General features: G+C 39.5%; 1 protein-coding gene across 1 annotated transcript; it reads left to right on the top strand.

The window, feature by feature from the left end:
• Positions 1 to 1,912: 1,912 nt before the first annotated feature.
• Positions 1,913 to 5,918, top strand: LOC132099116 (toll-like receptor 13). The gene is made up of 2 exons (XM_059505568.1): positions 1,913 to 2,044; positions 2,690 to 5,918. Exon 2 carries the CDS (start codon positions 2,762 to 2,764, stop codon positions 5,564 to 5,566), a length of 2,805 nt encoding a protein of 934 aa, XP_059361551.1. The 5' UTR covers positions 1,913 to 2,044; positions 2,690 to 2,761; the 3' UTR covers positions 5,567 to 5,918.
• The last annotated feature ends 14,014 nt before the right edge of the window (positions 5,919 to 19,932 follow it).

Here is a 19,932-nt window from a genome sequence, read left to right as displayed (position 1 = left end):
TCCGTGACACATACCAAGACAGACCGGGTATAAATACACAGGGAGAGACAAACGCTAATGGGGAATTGACAGAGTGTAATGATTGATAACCAGTGACAGCTGGGTGCAATGATTTAGGCAGAGACGTGAGGAATGTGGTTAATGAAGTGACAGACACCGTGGGGAAGGAGGACATCTAGTGGATACCCAGGGAACACAACCCAGACACTGTGACAGGGACAGGTGGTCACTCTATTCGTGCCAGTTATTCAGCCAATAAAGTGTAGGCCTATGTATTTCTCAATTGTGTCTAGTACTATATAAATTACAAAGGTTTTTCAAACGACCCTACCGACCACGACCCGAGTATAATTAAAAATATTTTTGGATGACTCGAAACCGCGGGTGACCGCGGGTGACCGCAGGCACCCGCTTATTTCGGATCAACCCGCACATCACTTATGGCAACGCTGCTTTACTTCCGTGTTTCGCGGGATTTGTGTATACTGACTAGGTATACAAACGGCCCTTATCCTATCGCAATCCAATGACAGGGATGCACATTTTGAAGGACAGTAGCCTATAGGATGCATTTTGAATGTCCAATAGTCCTCAAATAACATTATTGTCCAGTCTCGTCTAGTTAACGAAAACGCTGCATAAATTTAGTCATAATTTCGTCATCAGATATTATTTTCAGCTCATCAACGTATCATCTTAGTCACATAAAATATTTTCGTTAACAAATATTTTTCGTCGTTGTCTTCGTTAACGAAATTTAACACTGCTAGCGCGCCGTGCATCGATTGACTGTCTGCAATGAACTAAACACCGTCACTGATGAGTGCGCTAAGGAAGGACCAAACCATTTCATGCAGATACAGGAGGTTGGTCGGTCAATATGAATGTTTTATTTTAAGTTCAGTGGTGATATTTAACATTTATTGGCAAAATAAGTAAAATCAAAGACATCATTCATTTTATTATTATTTGAAATATACTCGATGATGGTTTATATAGTGTATAATATAATAAAACATTTTAATTAGTTTTTACCTATTTTTTGGGCCCCCTGTCAGCCAGGGGCCCTTGGAATTGTCCTAACTTTTCCCCCCATACGGCGCCCATGTGTGGCATGTCTATTTAAAATCAACCTTTTTCAATACGCATCTACTCTTTTGCTTGTACCAACTGTATGACCCCTCTTAGTATATTCAAGACATCTTGATAAATGTATTGCGGAAATCCAACTAAAAATAGTCACTGAGTTTGTCTTAAAGATTTTTAAAGGTCCCATGACGGATTAGTTTCTTTTTTAAATGCTTTTTTAATGTTTCCTGGGGTGACCTTAAATTGATAGTATGATTTTTACATTTAAAATGTAGAAATAAAAGGCATTTATATATCCTGATTTTAGCTCTCTGGCTTGAATGCTCTGTTTGAAGGGGCGTGTCTGCTGTGAGACTCCGAGTAAACGACAACTGTTGTGATTGGCTGACATTCACATTAGAAATGCACATTTCATGTGGAACCCCTCTCAAATTACTTTTTTTTTTTTTTATGAACATTGAGTAGACAGAGTCTGTTTATCACGTGAATGCAGTGATCTCGTCATTGCTACGCGTTTTCTCTCACTAAATGCATTCAACACAACTAACAGCAAACACAATATCGACATGAATATAGTAAGAGCTTTGCTGTGCAGCATAACAGCATCACTCATTATAACTGCAATTTGGGTAAGTGTGCACTGGGGGACCATAGACAGGCTAGGGAAACTCATATTAATGTTAAAAAAAAAATTCATTTCATGGGACCTTTCATGGAAACGTTTATGTTTAGTCTGTTTACAACATTCAACTTCCTTCATTTCACATCCTTATTCCTTCTGGACCTTTTTCACAGTGTAATTTATGGCAATAAGAAGGGGAACGACACGAAGCACAAGGGGTTCAGTTCCTGAAAATAAAGGAACCTTAAAATGAAAAGCAAGGTTTTGAATCAACACTTCAGATGACACTGCTTTGTGATTATTTGGTCAGCATTTACTTGAAATTATTTAAAGGTAAGTGATCAAACAAGTTGCTTTAAATTAATTCATACTGCTTCAATGATATTACCCATTTTGACGGAGGTCCTTTTTCTTTGTTTTAGTGTTCCTTTACAAAAAAAAAAAAAATGTAAATGTTAAATTTAAATCGGAAAATAACAGTGCTGTATTTTAGAGAGTGTTAAATCGAGACAGCGATTCTTTCTGAAGAAAATAAGTCTTACTTAAGTATGCACAAAAAAGTTTGGATATTAATTTACTAGACAACCAGTTGCTGTTGGAAAATTAAGTAAATAAGCTTCCCTCCACAGAAAAAAAGAGTAAACTTTACTAGTTAAAATCTAAACATAAGTGTCATACATGTTTTCTCTTGTCCAGTTAACTTGTATTAAAAGTCTGTGTAACCCGGAAGAAAAGTATTTACATTTAGGCAACAGATTTCCTAACATTTTGTAAGTAGAGTCAACCTCATTACATATTAAAATGTTTTGTACAGTGCAATGTGCATACTGTAATTTTTATAGTCTTCACTCAATGCACTGGGAATTTAGCAGAACATAATTCTGTGTTCTCTGCCCAGTGACTCAATGGTTTATTAACTGATGCATCATTATTACCTTTGCATTATCACTACACTTACACTGGTGTTCTCTTTCTTAGGAATAGCGAGGCTAAGAAATTCAACTGGATGTTAAATTCCATTTAAGTGATCATATCAGGGTGAATCTCAAAATGTCTACGAGAGAACATTGTTTGTGCTTCAGTAAATACCGTAGTTTGACCTCATGGCTGCTCTACTGCTGTATTTTCATCAATCTTGTAAATGGATACTCAGTAAAGAACTGCACTGTTAGAGGGTCTTTGAAATATGCACAAAACATAAATGTGTTTTGTGATAAGAGGGCCCTGCATTTCGTACCAGGGAATATACCGGACAAAGCCACATATTTGGACATTTCAAATAATGTCATACAGAAGATAATCAAGGACTATTTCTCTCAACTGTCTAATCTTAAAAGTCTTAATGCACTACACAATAAGATCCGGGAAGTGGAAGAAGGAGCATTCAGCAGTTTGGTGGCTTTGCAGGAGTTAAATCTGGCCTACAACAAGCTGACAAATATATTGGGAGGAATGTTTCAGAATCTGGGAAATCTCACTGTCTTGCATCTAAATGAAAACTTGATCACAAATATTAACCACTCTGCATTTTCACCCCTGGTCAGTTTAAGAAAAGTTAATCTGTCCAGAAATCATCTGAAGAAAATCAGCAAAGTTCAGCCTCTCTTTTTATTACCACAATTACAGGAACTACACATTGGGAGTAATGGCTTCAACTTTTTTCAGACCTCGGAGCTGTCCAACATATCTTTGAGACTACAAGTTCTGGATTTATTTAAAAATCCTTTGAAAGTGTTCAGTATCACTGCAGATATTTTCCCTCAACTTGATAATTTGGTCTTGGCTTTTATTACTGGAAACATGACGTGGGATGTACAGGACAAAAGGTATCTACAAAGTGTGAAACATCTAAATTTAAGTGGAATACAATTGCCCTTGGAGAAGATCAAAGATCTCCTACAAACCTTCAACTATTCATTGGCCAGCCTGAGGTTACACTTTCTGGGGGATATAAAAGTGAGAGCTTTGATAAGAGACATCTGCCTGATTTCATCTTTGAAATTTCTAGGCTTGCAGTGGAACAATATTACATCCATATCAAAAGACGAGATGCAGTTCTGCACACAGTTAACTGAGCTTGATCTCTCTAATAACAAACTATACAGTGTCCCTGCTGTCGTCAGCAGCCTACCAGGTCTTCGTTTTTTGGACCTCACATTCAACAATATAAAGAACATAAGTAGTGTTGATTTTGCTAACTTAACCCAATTACAGACCCTTCAGATCTATAACAATGAAATATCTTTTATTGAGGAATTTGCTTTTAAACCTCTGAAAAACATAACAACTCTAATGATTGGATCTAACAGACTCTCTATCAACAGATATTTTAAAAAAGGTCTTAAAAAACTTGAGATTTTGGATCTAGCATATAACAAGCTTGACTCTGTCCGTAGGGGACATTTTGACTCCTTAAATTCACTTAAGAATTTGTCTCTACCAGACAATCTAATATCATTTATCGAAGCGGGGTCCTTTAATGGACTTACCAATTTAATTTTCCTGAATTTGCAATCAAACAAGCTCTCTCAGAGTTCAATAAAAGCTTCTGTGTTCTCCAGACTCCCAAACCTGAAAACACTTCTGCTGAACAATAACTATATTTCATATAACAGTCAAGAGCCTCTTGAACAACCACCCTTTCAATATCTGAAAGAGCTGAAGACTCTGAACATTTTTAGCCAACGTCATAAAGGAATGCTTAATTTACCTTCAAACCTTTTCAAGGGATTGTGGCATTTGGAAGAACTTCAAGCAGAGAATCTTAATATAGATTCTTTACATCCAGATACATTTACTTATACTCCTTATCTATGGGTACTAGATCTTAGCAGAAATGATTTTATTTTACTCACAACAAAAATATTTCTGCCACTCCATGTCCTCAAGACACTCCACCTGTCTAAAGTTGGTTTGCAGTCTTTGGACTTTCTTATTAATGCAAATCTTAGTAAACTACATCTGTTGCATGTAAGCAAGAATGCATTATCAGTCATTAATGAGACAGTGATCCAGTCTTTTCCAACATTGATCTACCTTGATCTACGAGGCAATTATCTCTCATGTGACTGTACCAATGCCTGGTTCGTCAACTGGACCATTAGTAGCAATGACACAGAAGTTGAAAGTGCTTATGAACTCACATGCAATTACCCAGACAAACTCAAAGGACATAAACTCTTGGATCTTGATATAGGTTCATGTAATGTAGATGTTGGGTTTTTCTGTTTCATTTCAACTGCCACTCTAGTCTCTGTAACCCTTCTTTGCACTTTTCTCTTTCACTTCCTCAAATGGCAGGTTATTTATGCTTACTACCTTTTTCTTGCTTTACTCCATGATAACAAACAGCAGAGAAAGCCCAATGGTTTGCAGTATGATGCTTTTATTTCCTATAACGTTCATGATGAATTGTGGGTAATGAGGGAACTGTTACCTCAGTTGGAAGGCAAGCAAGGCTGGAAGTTGTGTCTGCATCACAGGGACTTTGAACCAGGTAAACCAATCATGGATAATATTGTTGATGGCATTTATAGTAGTCGAAAAACCATCTGTGTGATTAGCCGTCACTACCTGGAAAGTGAGTGGTGTTCCAGAGAAATCCAAATTGCTAGTTTCCGTCTCTTCGATGAGAAAAAAGATGTTCTCATCCTGATATTCCTGGAGAATATTCCAAGTCATCAACTGTCTCCGTACTACAGAATGAAAAGACTAATCCAGAGGAAGACGTATCTCAGCTGGCCTAAACCAGGAGAGGACACCAGGGTCTTCTGGCAGAAACTGAAAATAGCTCTGGAAACCAAAGGCAACTCAGAAATGGAGCCTCACATTGGCTGGGATTTAGGGGTCAACTAGCGGTATATAACTGAAGAAAATATTCTGCAACTTTATTGTTTAACTGCTTTTATCTTTATGCATACCATTTCTTTCCTTCCTTCCTAGAGCATGATTGATTGCAGTTATTTCTTATTTAGCAAATACATGTATTTGTGCTTAAATCAGGGATTTAATAGTTTATATCTTTTCATTAACATTATTTTTTGTCATTGTTTAATGAGAACTCATTTGTTTTGATACTGTACGCAATCTGGGTCACCTTAAGTCATATAATGACTAATGTATTGTTAAAACTCTATAAATGACAGACGTCTTTGATGCAGAAATGCATGTTGAATTATTCTACTTAAAATCTTGCATTAAAGTGACGTGACCCATACTCAGAATTTGTGCTCTGCATTTAACCCATCCATAGTGCACACAAACAGGCCATGACATGGCAGGGGTGTTCAGTCTTTTCATTTTTCTAGTCCTAATTAAAACACACCTGAACCAGCTAATTAAGGACATCTAGAGAAGAGAAGAACTGAGACGAGTGATTTTCTTACATAGTCGACAACTTGTACTGTAAATCATCAGTCCTATAGCACTCTCTACTTGTAAGGCACTGCACTTACCAGTAAAATCTAACATCCGAATGATAATAGAAGTAACTCATAAGCATTTAATGTAGACATAAAGACTTAATAATTTTTTTTAAAATTTTACATAGTTGTACAGTATATGGATAAACTCAAAGGTGAAAACATGACCGCCATCATTTAAAATCAGTTTTATATATTTAAAGTTTTATAGCCTAGTTTTATTCATTTAAAATGTTATATTTAAAAATAAATAAGTTATATACATTGAATTATATACATTTAAAAAGAAAAAAGTCTTCAATGTTTTGAGGTAGAAATGAAGCATGTGACACATTATTGAGACCGTTTTACTATAAAGGTAAATCAGTAGCAAAACTCGAGAGGTTGAAGATCTGATTGTGAGAACTTGTCATATTAATATTTGTAAGTAAAAATTTACACTCACAGCTCTGATGTGAAAAGTTGAATCTTTCAATTTGCACACACAGACAATGATCAAAACACCCGTGTTTTGAATTGGAAGTTGTAGATTAATAGTCACAAATATGTAGAATGACATTCACACAAAGAAAATGACATAAACACATGTTTACGACATATTTACTTTTATACTTTACTTCAGTTTCGCTGCACAACGTCAAGTCGGCACTTACAACCTCTCAGATCTGGAAGTACAAGTTCAAATCCTAGCACTCTGACTTTTGCTACTCTTTTTGCGGTATTCTGTTGCAAAACTCACTTGTGCACTTGTATATGCAGATGTGAGAGAGCAGAGCTGGGGGCGGGGCTTTGGTGCGAATGAAGACATTTTATTGGTCGATGCCCGACCAATGAACAACGCCAACTGTTTTCACTGAATATCCTTAGCTTTGACAGGATTTTAAGACACTGCATTCATTTTGCCATTCAGGTATTATCTAGTAGACAAATAATGCAACATATTTTATATGTATATCCCACTGCATATCACTGTACCAGAGTTGCAATATAATGCTGTTTTTATTATTTTTTATGTTTTTTAAAAATAATTTTAACATCTTCATTGGGTTAAATTCCTAATTTGCTTGTCAGTAATGAACCTTTTTAAATGCAACATTATTATTATTATTTTTTTTAATAAAAATCGAGTGTTTAATAATGTCTAAATGTACATTAAACAGCAAAACCTAAAAAATAAGCACTTATGACCAGAAATACTGTTTTGAGCAACTAGTAGAGCTAAATACATGTATTTATTAAACATCAACAAGGCCATCTAGTGTTTAAGCAATGGAATTGCATATGAATATTATCTTTCTGGCCATCAAATGCCTCTAATTTAAAGCGTGCCTCTTTGCACTGGAATTTAAACCTAAATACTACAGTTATTGTAGTATAAATAATAACCATATTAGAAAATGTTATATTCCAAATGGTCATTCATGGATCATAAATATTGCACATATTATTTAGTACCATGATCTCTTCAAATTAACTAAACAGGACTGAGTTAACATGTAGTACACTTATTTTATTGGTTAAAAGTTACACTTAATTGTTTAGTCACATTTAACTGCCAAGCAGGAGTATGAGAACATAGTGCTGATCCATTTTCCAGTATAAAATGCTATTGTAAGGCATAGTCATGAGTCAACGTAGTTATCCATGCATAATCAATGCACTTTATGTGTTACAAGTTACTATAAATCGCTGCAAATATAATAAAACTGCTGTCTGTCCCAATTAATACATTTCAAGCATATTTGCAAAACATTCAGTTTAGTACTATTGATAGCTCCATGAACCACGTGACCGCGTGGCGGTGAGATCAAAGCATGCTCTGGTTCAGCGAGTTTACTCTGCAATATGCAGTGGGATATACATATAAAATATGTTGCATTATTTGTCTACTAGATAATACCTGAATGACAAAATGAATGCAGTGTCTTAAAATCCTGTCAAAGCTAAGGATATTCAGTGAAAACAATTGGCGTTGTTCATTGGTCGGGCATCGACCAATAAAATGTCTTCATTCGCACCAAAGCCCCGCCCCCAGCTCTGCTCTCTCACATCTGCATAAACAAGTGCACAAGTGAGTTTTGCAACAGAATACCGCAAAAAGAGTAGCAAAAGTCAGAGCGCTAGGATTTGAACTTGTACTTCCAGAACTGAGAGGTTGTAAGTGGCGACTTGACGTTGTGCAGCGAAACTGAAGTAAAGTGCAAAAGTAAATATGTCGTAAACATGTGTGTATGTCATTTTCTTTGTGTGAATGTCATTCTACACATTTGTAACTATTAATCTACAACTTCCAATTCAAAACACGAGTGTTTTGATCATTGTCTGTGTGTGCAAATTGAAAAATTCAGCTTTTCACATCAGAGCTGTGAGTGTAAATTTTAACTTACAAATACAAATATTAATATGACAAGTTCTCACAATCAGATCTTCAACCTCTCGAGTTTAGCTACTGATTTACCTCCATATTTTACAAGTTCTTAGATTTGACCACAACCCATGCAGTATTGTCACATCAACCATCACCCAGTTCTCTCCATTTTCTATGATTGACTTAGTGATCTAAGACCAGACTACAAGCCAGACACTTACAAATCTCTTCTCATTCCTACTTGACCATTATGATCATGGCAACTGTACATTACATTGTTCACCATTTTGGCAAATAAGATTGTGAGCCCAAGTAATGTGAGCCCAGTTGTTGAGGAGTTGTTGAGCTCTGCACCTGGCAGAGATTACATTATCAATGTGACAGCTATCAGGCAGTGATGCCAACTACTTTAAATGGAAAGTAGCTAAACCTTGCTCGAAAAGTAGCTAATTGTCGCTAAATTACATAATGCATTATTAACATGTTGACGTACTGTAATCACATCAAATTTGCATTCTGCGTAATGTCAGCACTTCAAAGCTATAAAGCAGTCTTTTTTTCTCCAAATCTGTGCTCACAAACTGTTTCAATATAAGTGTATATATTACTGTGCATGACAAGAATAATTGGTCAAAATAATTTTTCAAATTTAATACAAAGGAGAAGCAGGTAAGAGATTGGTCTGTGGCAACAGGTGTTGTGCGGTCACTGGAATGTGCTGCTCGTCTTTCAGTCACTCACTGAACAGAGCAGACACTCAGGCCTAGTCCACACGGACACAGGTATTTTTATAACCGGAGTTTTTCCTCCTGCGTTTAAAAAAAAAATCCTGTCCACATGAAAACACAAAAACGTGCTATCAAGCGCTGTCAAGAGTATGCCACACCAGCAGGCGGCGATATAACCCAAATTGTAAAGTCACCTTGGCCAATCAGAAGCCAATCAGCGGCGCACAATCTGACGTCAAACACAGCGGATAACGGTGCAAACTCTGACGTCGCAAGGCAAAAACCCCGGTTATACAGTCCACACGACAACACTGCAACCGGCGTTTCTGAAAATGCTCACCCTGGCCGTAGTTTTCAAAAATGTTCGGTTTCGGTGCCCTGAAACTGCGTTTTCGTGTGGACGAAAGGCCGAACCAGGTAAAAAAAGTCACGGTTATAAAAATACCCGTGTCCGTGTGGACAGGGCCTCAGAGTGGTGTGACTGCAGCAGGAAGGCAAAACCTCATGCTCACTCAGGACAGTGCTGGTGATATTTAGAGAGTTGCTAAGGTTTGTCCAAAAAAATCATATATTTGTATGTAATCGTATGTTTTAGTAGCTAAATCTAGCAACAAATTCGCCAAGTTGGCAACACTGCTCTAAGGTATCATGACAACATTCACCTATAGAATCCACTGCTTAATAGATTTCTACAAAAAAAAAAAAAAAACACCTTTAGGCCTATATACAAATGAGTTCCCAGATCAACCATTACCCTCCAACAACTTATTAAAGGAACCCTGTTTTCAAATTCAAATAATAAGCATGCAATAAATTCATCATAACATGTTTCTAAATGTAAATATGTAACTATATTTCACACTTTCAATGAAAAAATAATTGATGTACATAGTATTGTAAAAACTAGTTAATTACTGATCATGTAACTAATATTTAAACAACTGTAATGTTTGCAATAGTAAACATAAGAAAACAAGTTCAAGTACCTTTTTATTATTATTATTTTGTTTTACAAATTAACATCTTGTCAACAATTCTCTCCAACAGGTTTATCCCTTTTTCCTCTGTTTTTTTTCAGATCTTCTCTCCTTGGACACAGACCTTTCTGCCTCTTTTTCCAGGAACTCCAAACCTCAATCCACATGCTGTCTTTTTGCTGGCAATGGTGGTCTGTGGAGGTGGATGGTGGTGTGTTGGTGGTGGATCCTGAAGCAATCAGAACGAGAGGCTGATAGCTTCATACGTCCCACTAATAGCTTCATGCATCAGAACAAACCACTTCCATCTCCCTGCAGTTGTCTCCCCTGACTCTGTACCCACACCTGATGGTGGCTGCTCCAGTTCCTACAAATATTTTGAGAAAGGATAAGATTAAAATTTGTCAGATCTACCATTTTATGTAACAAAAGCATAGTGTCTAGTAAGCTGCAAAAAGGAAAAATAAGTATAAAAATTGTAATGATTGTCATAGAGAGTAGATATTTACATATGTTGATTGACAACCTAGTCTGATAATAGGATAGGTTGGGAGTAAGAGGGGGCGGGACTTGTATGCAGGAGCTAGAGAGATATTGATACGGTGTCTGTTAAGACTGTGTCTGTCTGTTCCAAGCTGTGAAATAAATAAGTTCTTAGCAACAAAGTCGTTGTAAGTAAGACTTATTTGACATGGTGTCAGAAGTTGTGGAGTAGTAGAAATGGTGAAATTTGCTCCACCCACGAACTTCACCTTTGATAGACCTCAAGAATGGGCCGCATGGCGACAGCGCTTCACGAGGTACAGGATAGCCTTGAAGCTCACGGAGGAGGACGGCGAGGTACAAGTGAGTACCCTTATATATGCCATGGGACCAGAGGCAGAAAACATATTCAGCTCGTTCACGTTTGAGAGAGACGAGCAGAAAAAAGAATTCGACACCGTGGTGAACAAGTTTAATGACTATTTCATCCCGAAAAAGAACATCATCCACGAGAGGGCGTGCTTTTACCAACGCATACAGAGGCCGGGGGAAAAGGCAGAGATGTTCATCCGTGCACTCTACGAATTAGCAGAGAGTTGTGATTTCGGTGCTCAGAAAACAGAGAACATCAGAGATAAGCTTGTGGTTGGCATCAGAGATAAAGAGCTTTCAAGAAAGCTACAGCTGATGACAGATCTTACCTTAGACACGGCGGTGCTGATGGTGAGGCAGGCGGAGGACATCGCCCAGCAGGTGAGCCAACAGGAGGAAGGTGCACCAAGCAGTGTTCAGGAGGTTACACGCAGACGACCTGAAAGGAAAGGATGATGGGATGAAAAGAAGCCAGCGAGAGGGAAAAATGATAGAATGGTCGGTGGCGGCAGGTGCGGAAAGTGTGGAAAAACGAAACATCACAACAAGGAAAAATGTCCCGCAGCAGAAACTGAGTGTCGAAACTGTAAAAAGAAAGGACACTGGGAGCGTATGTGTTACTCAAGGACAGTTAACGAGGTAATAAGCGGCACACACACACAGTCAAGTGATGACGATTCATATAACCTGTGAACGGTAAGCAAAACCGGGGATGACGACACAGAGAACTGGTTTGTGAAATTGAACGTGCAGGGCTCGCGAGTAAAATTTAAAATTGATACAGGAGCTGACGTGACCGTTATGAATGAAGAGACTTTTAACTCGCTTGGAAGTAAAGTGAAGCTGAGTCAGACACAGGCGAAATATGACAGCCCAGGTGGAAGGATAAATTGCTTGGGACAATTTGAAACGACCACGCAGTACAAGGATAAAAAGTTCAAGTTCACAATTCACGTCATGGAGGGCGACACTGTGAACAATTTGCTAAGCAGAGAACAAGCAGTAGAGATGGGCTTAGTTAAAAGGATCGAGGAGGTCAGCGCAGCATTCGGTGAACAGGGAACAATGCGAACCGAACCAGTTAAAATAAATCTAAATGAGAATGTAGAGCCATATGCAGTCCACACCGCGAGAAGAGTGCCGTTACCATTACTTCCCAAAGTTAAGGCCGAACTCCAACGAATGGAGGAAAACGGAGTCATTGAAAAGATAACGCAACCCACGGACTGGTGCGCACCGATGGTACCAGTGATGAAACCTAACGGCAAAGTGCGCATCTGCGTAGACCTGAAAAAACTAAATGAAATTGTGAAAAGAGAACGGTTTATCCTACCCACGACTGACGAAATTCTTGCCAAACTCGCCGGGTCCAAAATAGTCTCATCTTTGAATGCCGCAAGCGGCTTTTGGCAAATTCCCCTACATAGTGAGAGCAGTCTTCTCACTACATTCATAACGCCGTTCGCTAGATATTGTTTTAAGCGCTTACCATTTGGCATTAGCATAGCGCCAGAAATATTCCAGCGCAAAATGAACGAACTACTAGGAGGCTTAGAGGGAGTTGCGGTCTACATGGATGATCTAATCGTTCACGGCGAAACCCAAGAACAGCACGATGAGCATCTGAGGCGCGCGCTCTGGAGAGGATTGAGCGCGCAGGGCTCAAGCTCAACAAAGAGAAGTGTATCTTCAGACAGAAGGAGCTTTATTTCCTGGGGCACGTCATAGACGAGAGAGGAGTCAGGCCTGACCCGGGGAAAGTAAGGGCTATCTCAGAGCTGCAAGCCCCACGAAATGTAAGTGAGCTGAAACGGGTCCTGGGGATGATAAACTACATGGGACGCTACATTCCAGACTTGGCGACAGTGGGCGGGCCGCTGTTTGATTTATTAAAAGGGACTGTAGCATGGACATGGGACCAGTCTCAAGAAAGCGCTTTTCAAAAGCTTAAAGAAACTTTAATGACTGCACCTGTTCTCGCGTACTACGATTCGGGGAAGGCCACGGCGGTGTCAGCAGACGCGAGTAGCTACGGCCTGGGAGGAGTCCTACTACAGCTGCATGGAGACAGCTGGAAGCCGGTGGCATATTGTTTGAGGAGGTTAAATGAGGCAGAAACCAGGTACGCGCAAATTGAAAAAGAATGTTTGGCAGGGGTTTGGGCGTGCGAGAGATTCGAGAAATATCTCATAGGCCTGGACAGATTTCGCCTTATTACAGACCACAAACCCCTCGTACCATTGATTAATAAAAAAGACTTGGACGCGGTACCAATACGCTGTCAAAGACTTTTAATGAGGCTAATGCGATTCGCAGTGACCGCGGAATACGCACCTGGGAAGACACTGGTAGTAGCCGATACGCTGTCGAGAAGTCCAATAGGCGACGATACAGCGAGCAGATCTACAGCGAACAAAAAAGCCTGTTACGTTGACGCAGTTATAGCCGCCTTGCCCGTGTGACAGTCGAAGTTGAGCCTGATCGCAGCAGCGACTGAAAGAGATGAACAGTTACAACTAGTAAGTAAGTTCATTAAGCAAGGATGGCCAGAGCACATAAGAAACGTACCGGAAGGTATTAGAGACTTTTTCTCTGTGAAAGATGCGCTGTCAATAAGTGAAGGACTGATAATTCTGGGCAGACGCATTTGTATTCCAAGTGAACTGAGAGAGGACATCCTTGAGCGCGTCCACGAAGGCCATTTAGGGTTGACAAAGTGCAGAGAACGGGCAAATTCATCGGTATGGTGGCCTGGTATATCATTGGATATAAATAACAAAATTGACTTGTGTATGTTCTGTCGCGAAAAAAGGAAAACACAAAGGAAAGAGCCACTGAAGTCAACCCCGCTACCTGACAGACCGTGGCAGCGCGTGGCTATAGACATTTGCGAGAACAAGGGCCAGATGTATCTGATTGTTTCGGATTATTACTCGCGCTTCATAGAGATCCTTCATCTGCCAAAGACAACGACGGCGCAGGTGATAAACAGACTGCAAGCTACGTTTGCGAGATTCGGAATACCGGAGCAGATTATGAGTGATAACGGTCCACAGTTTACTAGTGAGGCATGGACCTCATTTAAGAAAAAATATGACTTTGAACATGTCACATCGAGCCCGCACAACCCGCAAGCAAACGGGCATGCCGAGCGCGGGGTCCAAGTAGCCAAACGCATCCTCAGACAGGACGACCCGCTCCTCGCTTTTTGATGTGTTACCGCGCAACACCACACTCATCTACAGGGGCAAGCCCTGCTGAATTGTTGATGGGCAGGAAAATTCGTACGACGCTGCCTACGTTGAAGAAAAACCTGCAGCCAAAGTGGCCAAATAGACTGTTGGTGAGAGAAAGAGACGCTTTGGCTAAAACACAACAAGCCTTCTACTTTAATCGGAGACACGGGGTGCGTGACTTACCTGAGTTGAAGCCAGGTGACTCGGTGCTGATGAAACTGGACGGGGAAAAGTCGTGGAAAGGTCCAGTGCAGGTCAGAGCGCAGGAGAGTGCACCGCGCTCGTTCGTGGTGCAGGCTCCGAAGGGGGAAGGTGAGATGAGGCTGAACCGCAGACATTTACAGAAATTGCCTGCGGAATGTTTAAAGGCTGATGACAATTGTGAAACAACAGGGAAGAGTCCGCAGATGCTTGGAAAGCTGCACATCAGCAACGCGGATCAGCCAGTGTCGCAGACACCGAGTGAAACACAAGGAGTGACTGTGACCAGGTCCGGCAGAGTAATAAAACCAACTGTTAAACTAGATTTATAGTTAAGAGTAAATTGAAAATCTGAGCACATTATTGTATAGTGGATGTGAGTTAAGCATCTTAAATGAATCCGACGTTAAATGTTTATTGATACATGGGAAACTGTTAAATGTTAAAATATTCATTATAGTTAAAATGAATATGGTCAAGTGCTAGTTAGATAAAGAATTACGGTTACAATAACGGGTTTCTGTAGGAAAAGTAAAAGGGGGAGGTGTCATAGAGAGTAGATATTTACATATGCTGATTGACAACCTAGCCTGATAATAGGATAGGTTGGGAGTAAGAGGGGGCGGGACTTTGATACGGTGTCTGTTAAGACTGTGTCTGTCTGTTCCAAGCTGTGAAATAAATAAGTTCTTAGCAACAAAGTCGTTGTAAGTAAGACTTATTTGACAATAATTATTGTGCTCACACAACACATATTTACATACCAGCATGTATGAAATAGATTTACCTGTTAAAGTGCATGTGTCATACTGAATAATTTGATAAAGCTATTTGGAGCCTGAGATCCATAATCAGTAAAAAATAAATAAATAAATAAATAAATAACAACGCATGACTTTTTATTTTTTGGCTCAATGAAAATACAAACCTTGTGTTTTTATCCAAGTTCAGCCGTCAAACATTTGAAGTTTTAAGATACATTAATTTCAAGACTTAAAGGGACACTTCACCCATTTGCATTTAGCTTTGTATTGTTAGAAACCCAGTCATATAATATAATGATCATGGATTTTTCCTTTATTTTTCCCTGAGATGGGAGAAATAAGGATTTAAGTGTTTTACTTCCTGCTTATTATGACGTAAAAATCGTCATTTTGCGTCAAAATAAGCAGGAAGTCAAAATTCATTGAAAAGTGTAGAGACTACAAACACTAGCTTATTATTATTCCAGGGGGTGGGACCCACTCACCCTACAGGCCTATTACAGATCAGTGGGTGGGACTAAACTTACAGAAACGAAAATGAAAATCCGGCATCTTGTTTGGAAGCTATGTAGCTAAGCTAACAAGCGCTTATGGAGTCAGATTTACGAGAATGGCTGGAGGAACAACTCATGATATGGAAGAAGAGGATTTTCAAAGTCTGTTGATCGAAACAGATGTTCGTGGCTATCTATACAGGCCACAATATAGCGCAGAGCAGCTGAGGCTGATGGAGGAACAGGAGGCGGCGGCTGCAGCCGAGGCCGGAGACCTGCCTGTCGCGTCCGAGGAGCCCGGGCGTGCTCGAGCTGGTGCGGACTGGTGGTGCTTGTGCTCTCGTTGTGCGCCTACGGACACAGAGCTAGAGTCCGTCTGCTGCCAAGAATTTGGACACGGATGTTTGCGTTGTGAACCATCCTAGTTTCGCCCCGCATATGGACAGAGGCGTCCTGGAGACATATTTCAGAATTCCGAAGGTAAACTGGAAACGCCAGCCGAAGCCTGCAGGGACAAATGGACGTCTAACTGTAAAGTAAGTGTTTCAATTTTATTTAATGTTCATTTCGTGAAAAGTAAGTGTTTCAATTTTATTTATTGTTCATTTCGTGAAATGTCAACTGTATTCATTTTACGTCAACTGTAAACTGTTTGTGCAGTACCTTTTTTAATGCACAAAAAGCTTACTGTGGCATTGTTTACTACTGTGGCACGTAAATACCATACATCGCTAACTGTGTCCTCAATGTCTTGTAGACAATATTGCCTAACAGCCTACCGACACTTTCTCGAATGGGTCCTGCAAGGCGAGAGATTGGGTAGAGGACGTCGTGTCGTTCTACCCGCTTGTGTCGTGCAGGCAATTCGACTAAAATATCCAGCTCCAGATGGCCAGTACTGCGGGCACCAAGAAGTTGAGGACGCTCAGGAGAAATTATAACTTTTGTTCATATTTATATTTTTTGTTGTTATAAATATTTCAATAAATCTTTTACATTCACGTTTCTGTTGTCCGAATAGTGTTTCTCCAAATTTATGTTTGCTAGCCTAGTGCTTTCTCTGATAGACGGGTTTCGCATAGGCGGTGTTCTGGATTAGTGGGAGTGGCTTGTGGAGCTGTACAAATGTGTTGCATTGTGGGAGTTGTGGTTTTCCATACAAATGAGCCCTAAAGTTACTTTCTGTAATAACTCGATCAAAAAGGCACCAAATTCGAACATTTTAATAGATTTCGACTACATATATGACCCACTTTCAATGAAGATCAATGTTCCCACGGGTGAAATGCTCCTTTAAAAAAAATACAAATAATAAAAGTACATTTTACATCAAGATCATTGCCAAGCTGTCCTGCAGACATAATTGTGTTATAGCCCAGGTGAAGGACAATGACGATGACAACCAAAGTGCAGGGTGGAGCCGATGGAGGGAGGAGCCAGGGAGAAGCCAGGAGGAGGCAGGTGTGACCCAGGCCACAGCCCTAATGGTGGCCCATGATGCAACCAACAGAGGGAGGAACAATGGAAGAGGAAGGGCTGCCGACTCCAGGGGCTGACCGATGGTTGCGATGAAGCAGGTGGTGTTCGAGCCCGAGGCGGAGACGGCCTTGAGCCAGGCCGATGGGGAGTATCCAGAGGGCGAAGGCAAAGAAAATGGCCAAGGCAGAGGAGGGGATCCAGAAGGTCACGGTGAAGCAAAAGATGACTGAGGTGGTGTCAGGATAGTACACACTAAAAAATGTTGGGTTAAAAATAACCCAACCTGTAACCCAACTATGGTTTGGTATAGCACCTTCCCATCTGTGGGTTATTTCAACCCAACCCATTGGGTTAAAATCCTGTTGGGTTAAAAGTTACCCAACAGTTGAGTTAATTATTTATATTAATTAACATCAGTATTTTTATTAAAAAATACTTAATACAACCATATTTTGAAACTACTTTTGTTGTAAATTACAGATTTTATTTTAATATGCAAACAACACATTTACAAATATATTTTAAAATATTTTATTTAAATGTACAAGAATGTGTAAAAATACAACTGACATTCTCAAGATGTACAAATGTGTCAATTCATATTCATATCAAAACACACAAATGTGCAAATACAGTTCACAGCTGTGGCCTAATGGTTAGAGAGTTGGACCTGTAACCCAAAGGTCACCGGTTTGAGTCTCGGTGCTGGCAGGAGTTGTAGGTGGAGGGAGTTAATGAACAGTGCTCTCTTCCACCCTCAATACACATGACTGAAGTGCACTTGAGCAAGGCACTGAACCCTCGGTTGCTCCCCGGGCGCTGGATATATAGCAGTCCGCTGCTCCGGGTGTGTGTTCACTTCTCACTGCTGTGTTTGTGCACTTGGATGGGTTAAATGCAGAGCACCAATTCCGAATATGGGTTACCACACTTGGCAAATGCTACGACTTCCAAATTTGTATTGTACAACGTGTGTCTTATAGAAAATAAATAAAGGTGACTTGACTACACAGGGCACTGTAATTTTAAGTGTTGCTTTTAGTTACAGGTTGAATGTCAATGAAGAACCGCTTCATTTCCGTGTATGATGTGCACACCATTTTTCCATTTGTGTGGTATGGTGCAGATGGCAGGAAGGGTTTTAAAGACAATTTCTGCACGAAGGCTTTAAATGACAAAAGTGCAGAGAAAGCACAAGTAAAAAAAAAACAAAAAAAAAGCTTACAGTTTAAAGTTTTACAGTCTTTGTGGGGATCTAATATCATTTGCACTAAGAGACATACTAAACCAGTTTTCACTCCCTCCAGAAAATTTGTGGCAATATTTGCGGCTAATGTGAGTAAATTTTACCACCCTTTGACTGATTTGGACTTGTAGGGAGGAACAAAAGTACACTGTAAATGAAAGGAAGCTTTGTTGGACGGAATGTGGCAATAGACTTATTTCACCTCATTTGTCTTTTTTCATATTTTTTGGAAGTCATAGGTCTAAGTAAAATTGGAAACGAATGTATCATTAATTTAAATAGGTTACTTACCTTGAAATGTTTCAGTTAACAGGAAGAAATTCTATTGTTGCAATTTTTCCTTCACGAAAAAGTCCATTCTCTAAAACATAAGAATAAACACATTTAGTACAACACATTTTAAAAAACATGTCAATCAATCTAGCTTCATAAGAGAAATTGCTGTAAATATAGGGTATTCTAATAGATGCATAACAATATTCAATATGAATAAACCATTAAAACACTTTTACTGTACAATTAATTAGTGCTGGTGCACTAAGACAAATATGGCTTCTGTTTTACGCTCCCCTCTTAAAGGTTGGTTGTAGGAGTAACGTTATGTAAATTTGGGGCACTTTCGCTGAAAGAGCGGATTGCCTCACGACTGCGCGCATTTCTTTCGTCTGGGTTTTGAACTTTTATAACAGAAAATTGCAGGTTCATTCAAACGATTCTCACGGAGTCTGTTGTCTGTCGCATGACTGATGTGTGAGCTCAGGTTGCTCGAGCAGCTTCTTTCACAGGTCCGATCCGATAAATGGTCCGTGTGGCTTTTCTAGCTTAATTCTAATGATTTCGTCAAACTTTCACATTTCACCAGACATTTTTATTAACTTTAAGTAATACTTGTCTAAAAAGTTTTGCAGCTAATCTTTTAATGTATTAATGCTGGCGAACAAACAGCATTATCTGCTCTGTGCTTCATCATAAGGCTTTATTCGTGCTGGGCCTCATCAGCTGCTGTTCTGTTCTGTTTTGTGTTTGTTTTGTTTAGTTTTTGGTGTGCTGTTCTGTCACGAGCGAGTCGCATCGAGTGAACAGCTGATTGAATCGTCTTGGGTGAACCGTTCTAAGTGAGCTGTTCGAGTGAACCATTTCAAGTGAACTGTCCAGTGAACGATGACTCTGTTTCCGTGATTTGTTTGAGTTTTGTTGTTTCCTTTTTTTAGTTTATTTCTTTACTTTATTTAGTTTAGTATTTTCAAAGAAGAGTACTTTTGCATCTGTTGTATTAGTAAATTTACATTTTTTTCATTTGAGATTTGAATTATACTGCTGCATTTATGACAATTTTCATTATTTTGTTTTTATTTTGTTTTGCATAACTCTGCTCTTTAATGTTGTTTTTGTTGGCAGGGCCTGGGCACCCGGGGGCAGGTCTTCTCTGACATGAGTCAGAGTGTGTGGAGT

This window comes from Carassius carassius, chromosome 22 (genome assembly GCF_963082965.1).
Source record: "Carassius carassius chromosome 22, fCarCar2.1, whole genome shotgun sequence".
Taxonomy (NCBI): Eukaryota; Metazoa; Chordata; class Actinopteri; order Cypriniformes; family Cyprinidae; genus Carassius; species Carassius carassius.
Note: the sequence above shows the minus strand (reverse complement) of the source record. Positions and strands in the feature narration are given on the sequence as shown.

What these genes read in the sequence shown, in the direction of transcription:
- LOC132099116 (XM_059505568.1), top strand. Translation starts at nt 2,762, where the DNA reads ATGTCTACGAGAGAACATTGTTTGTGCTTCAGTAAATACCGTAGTTTG.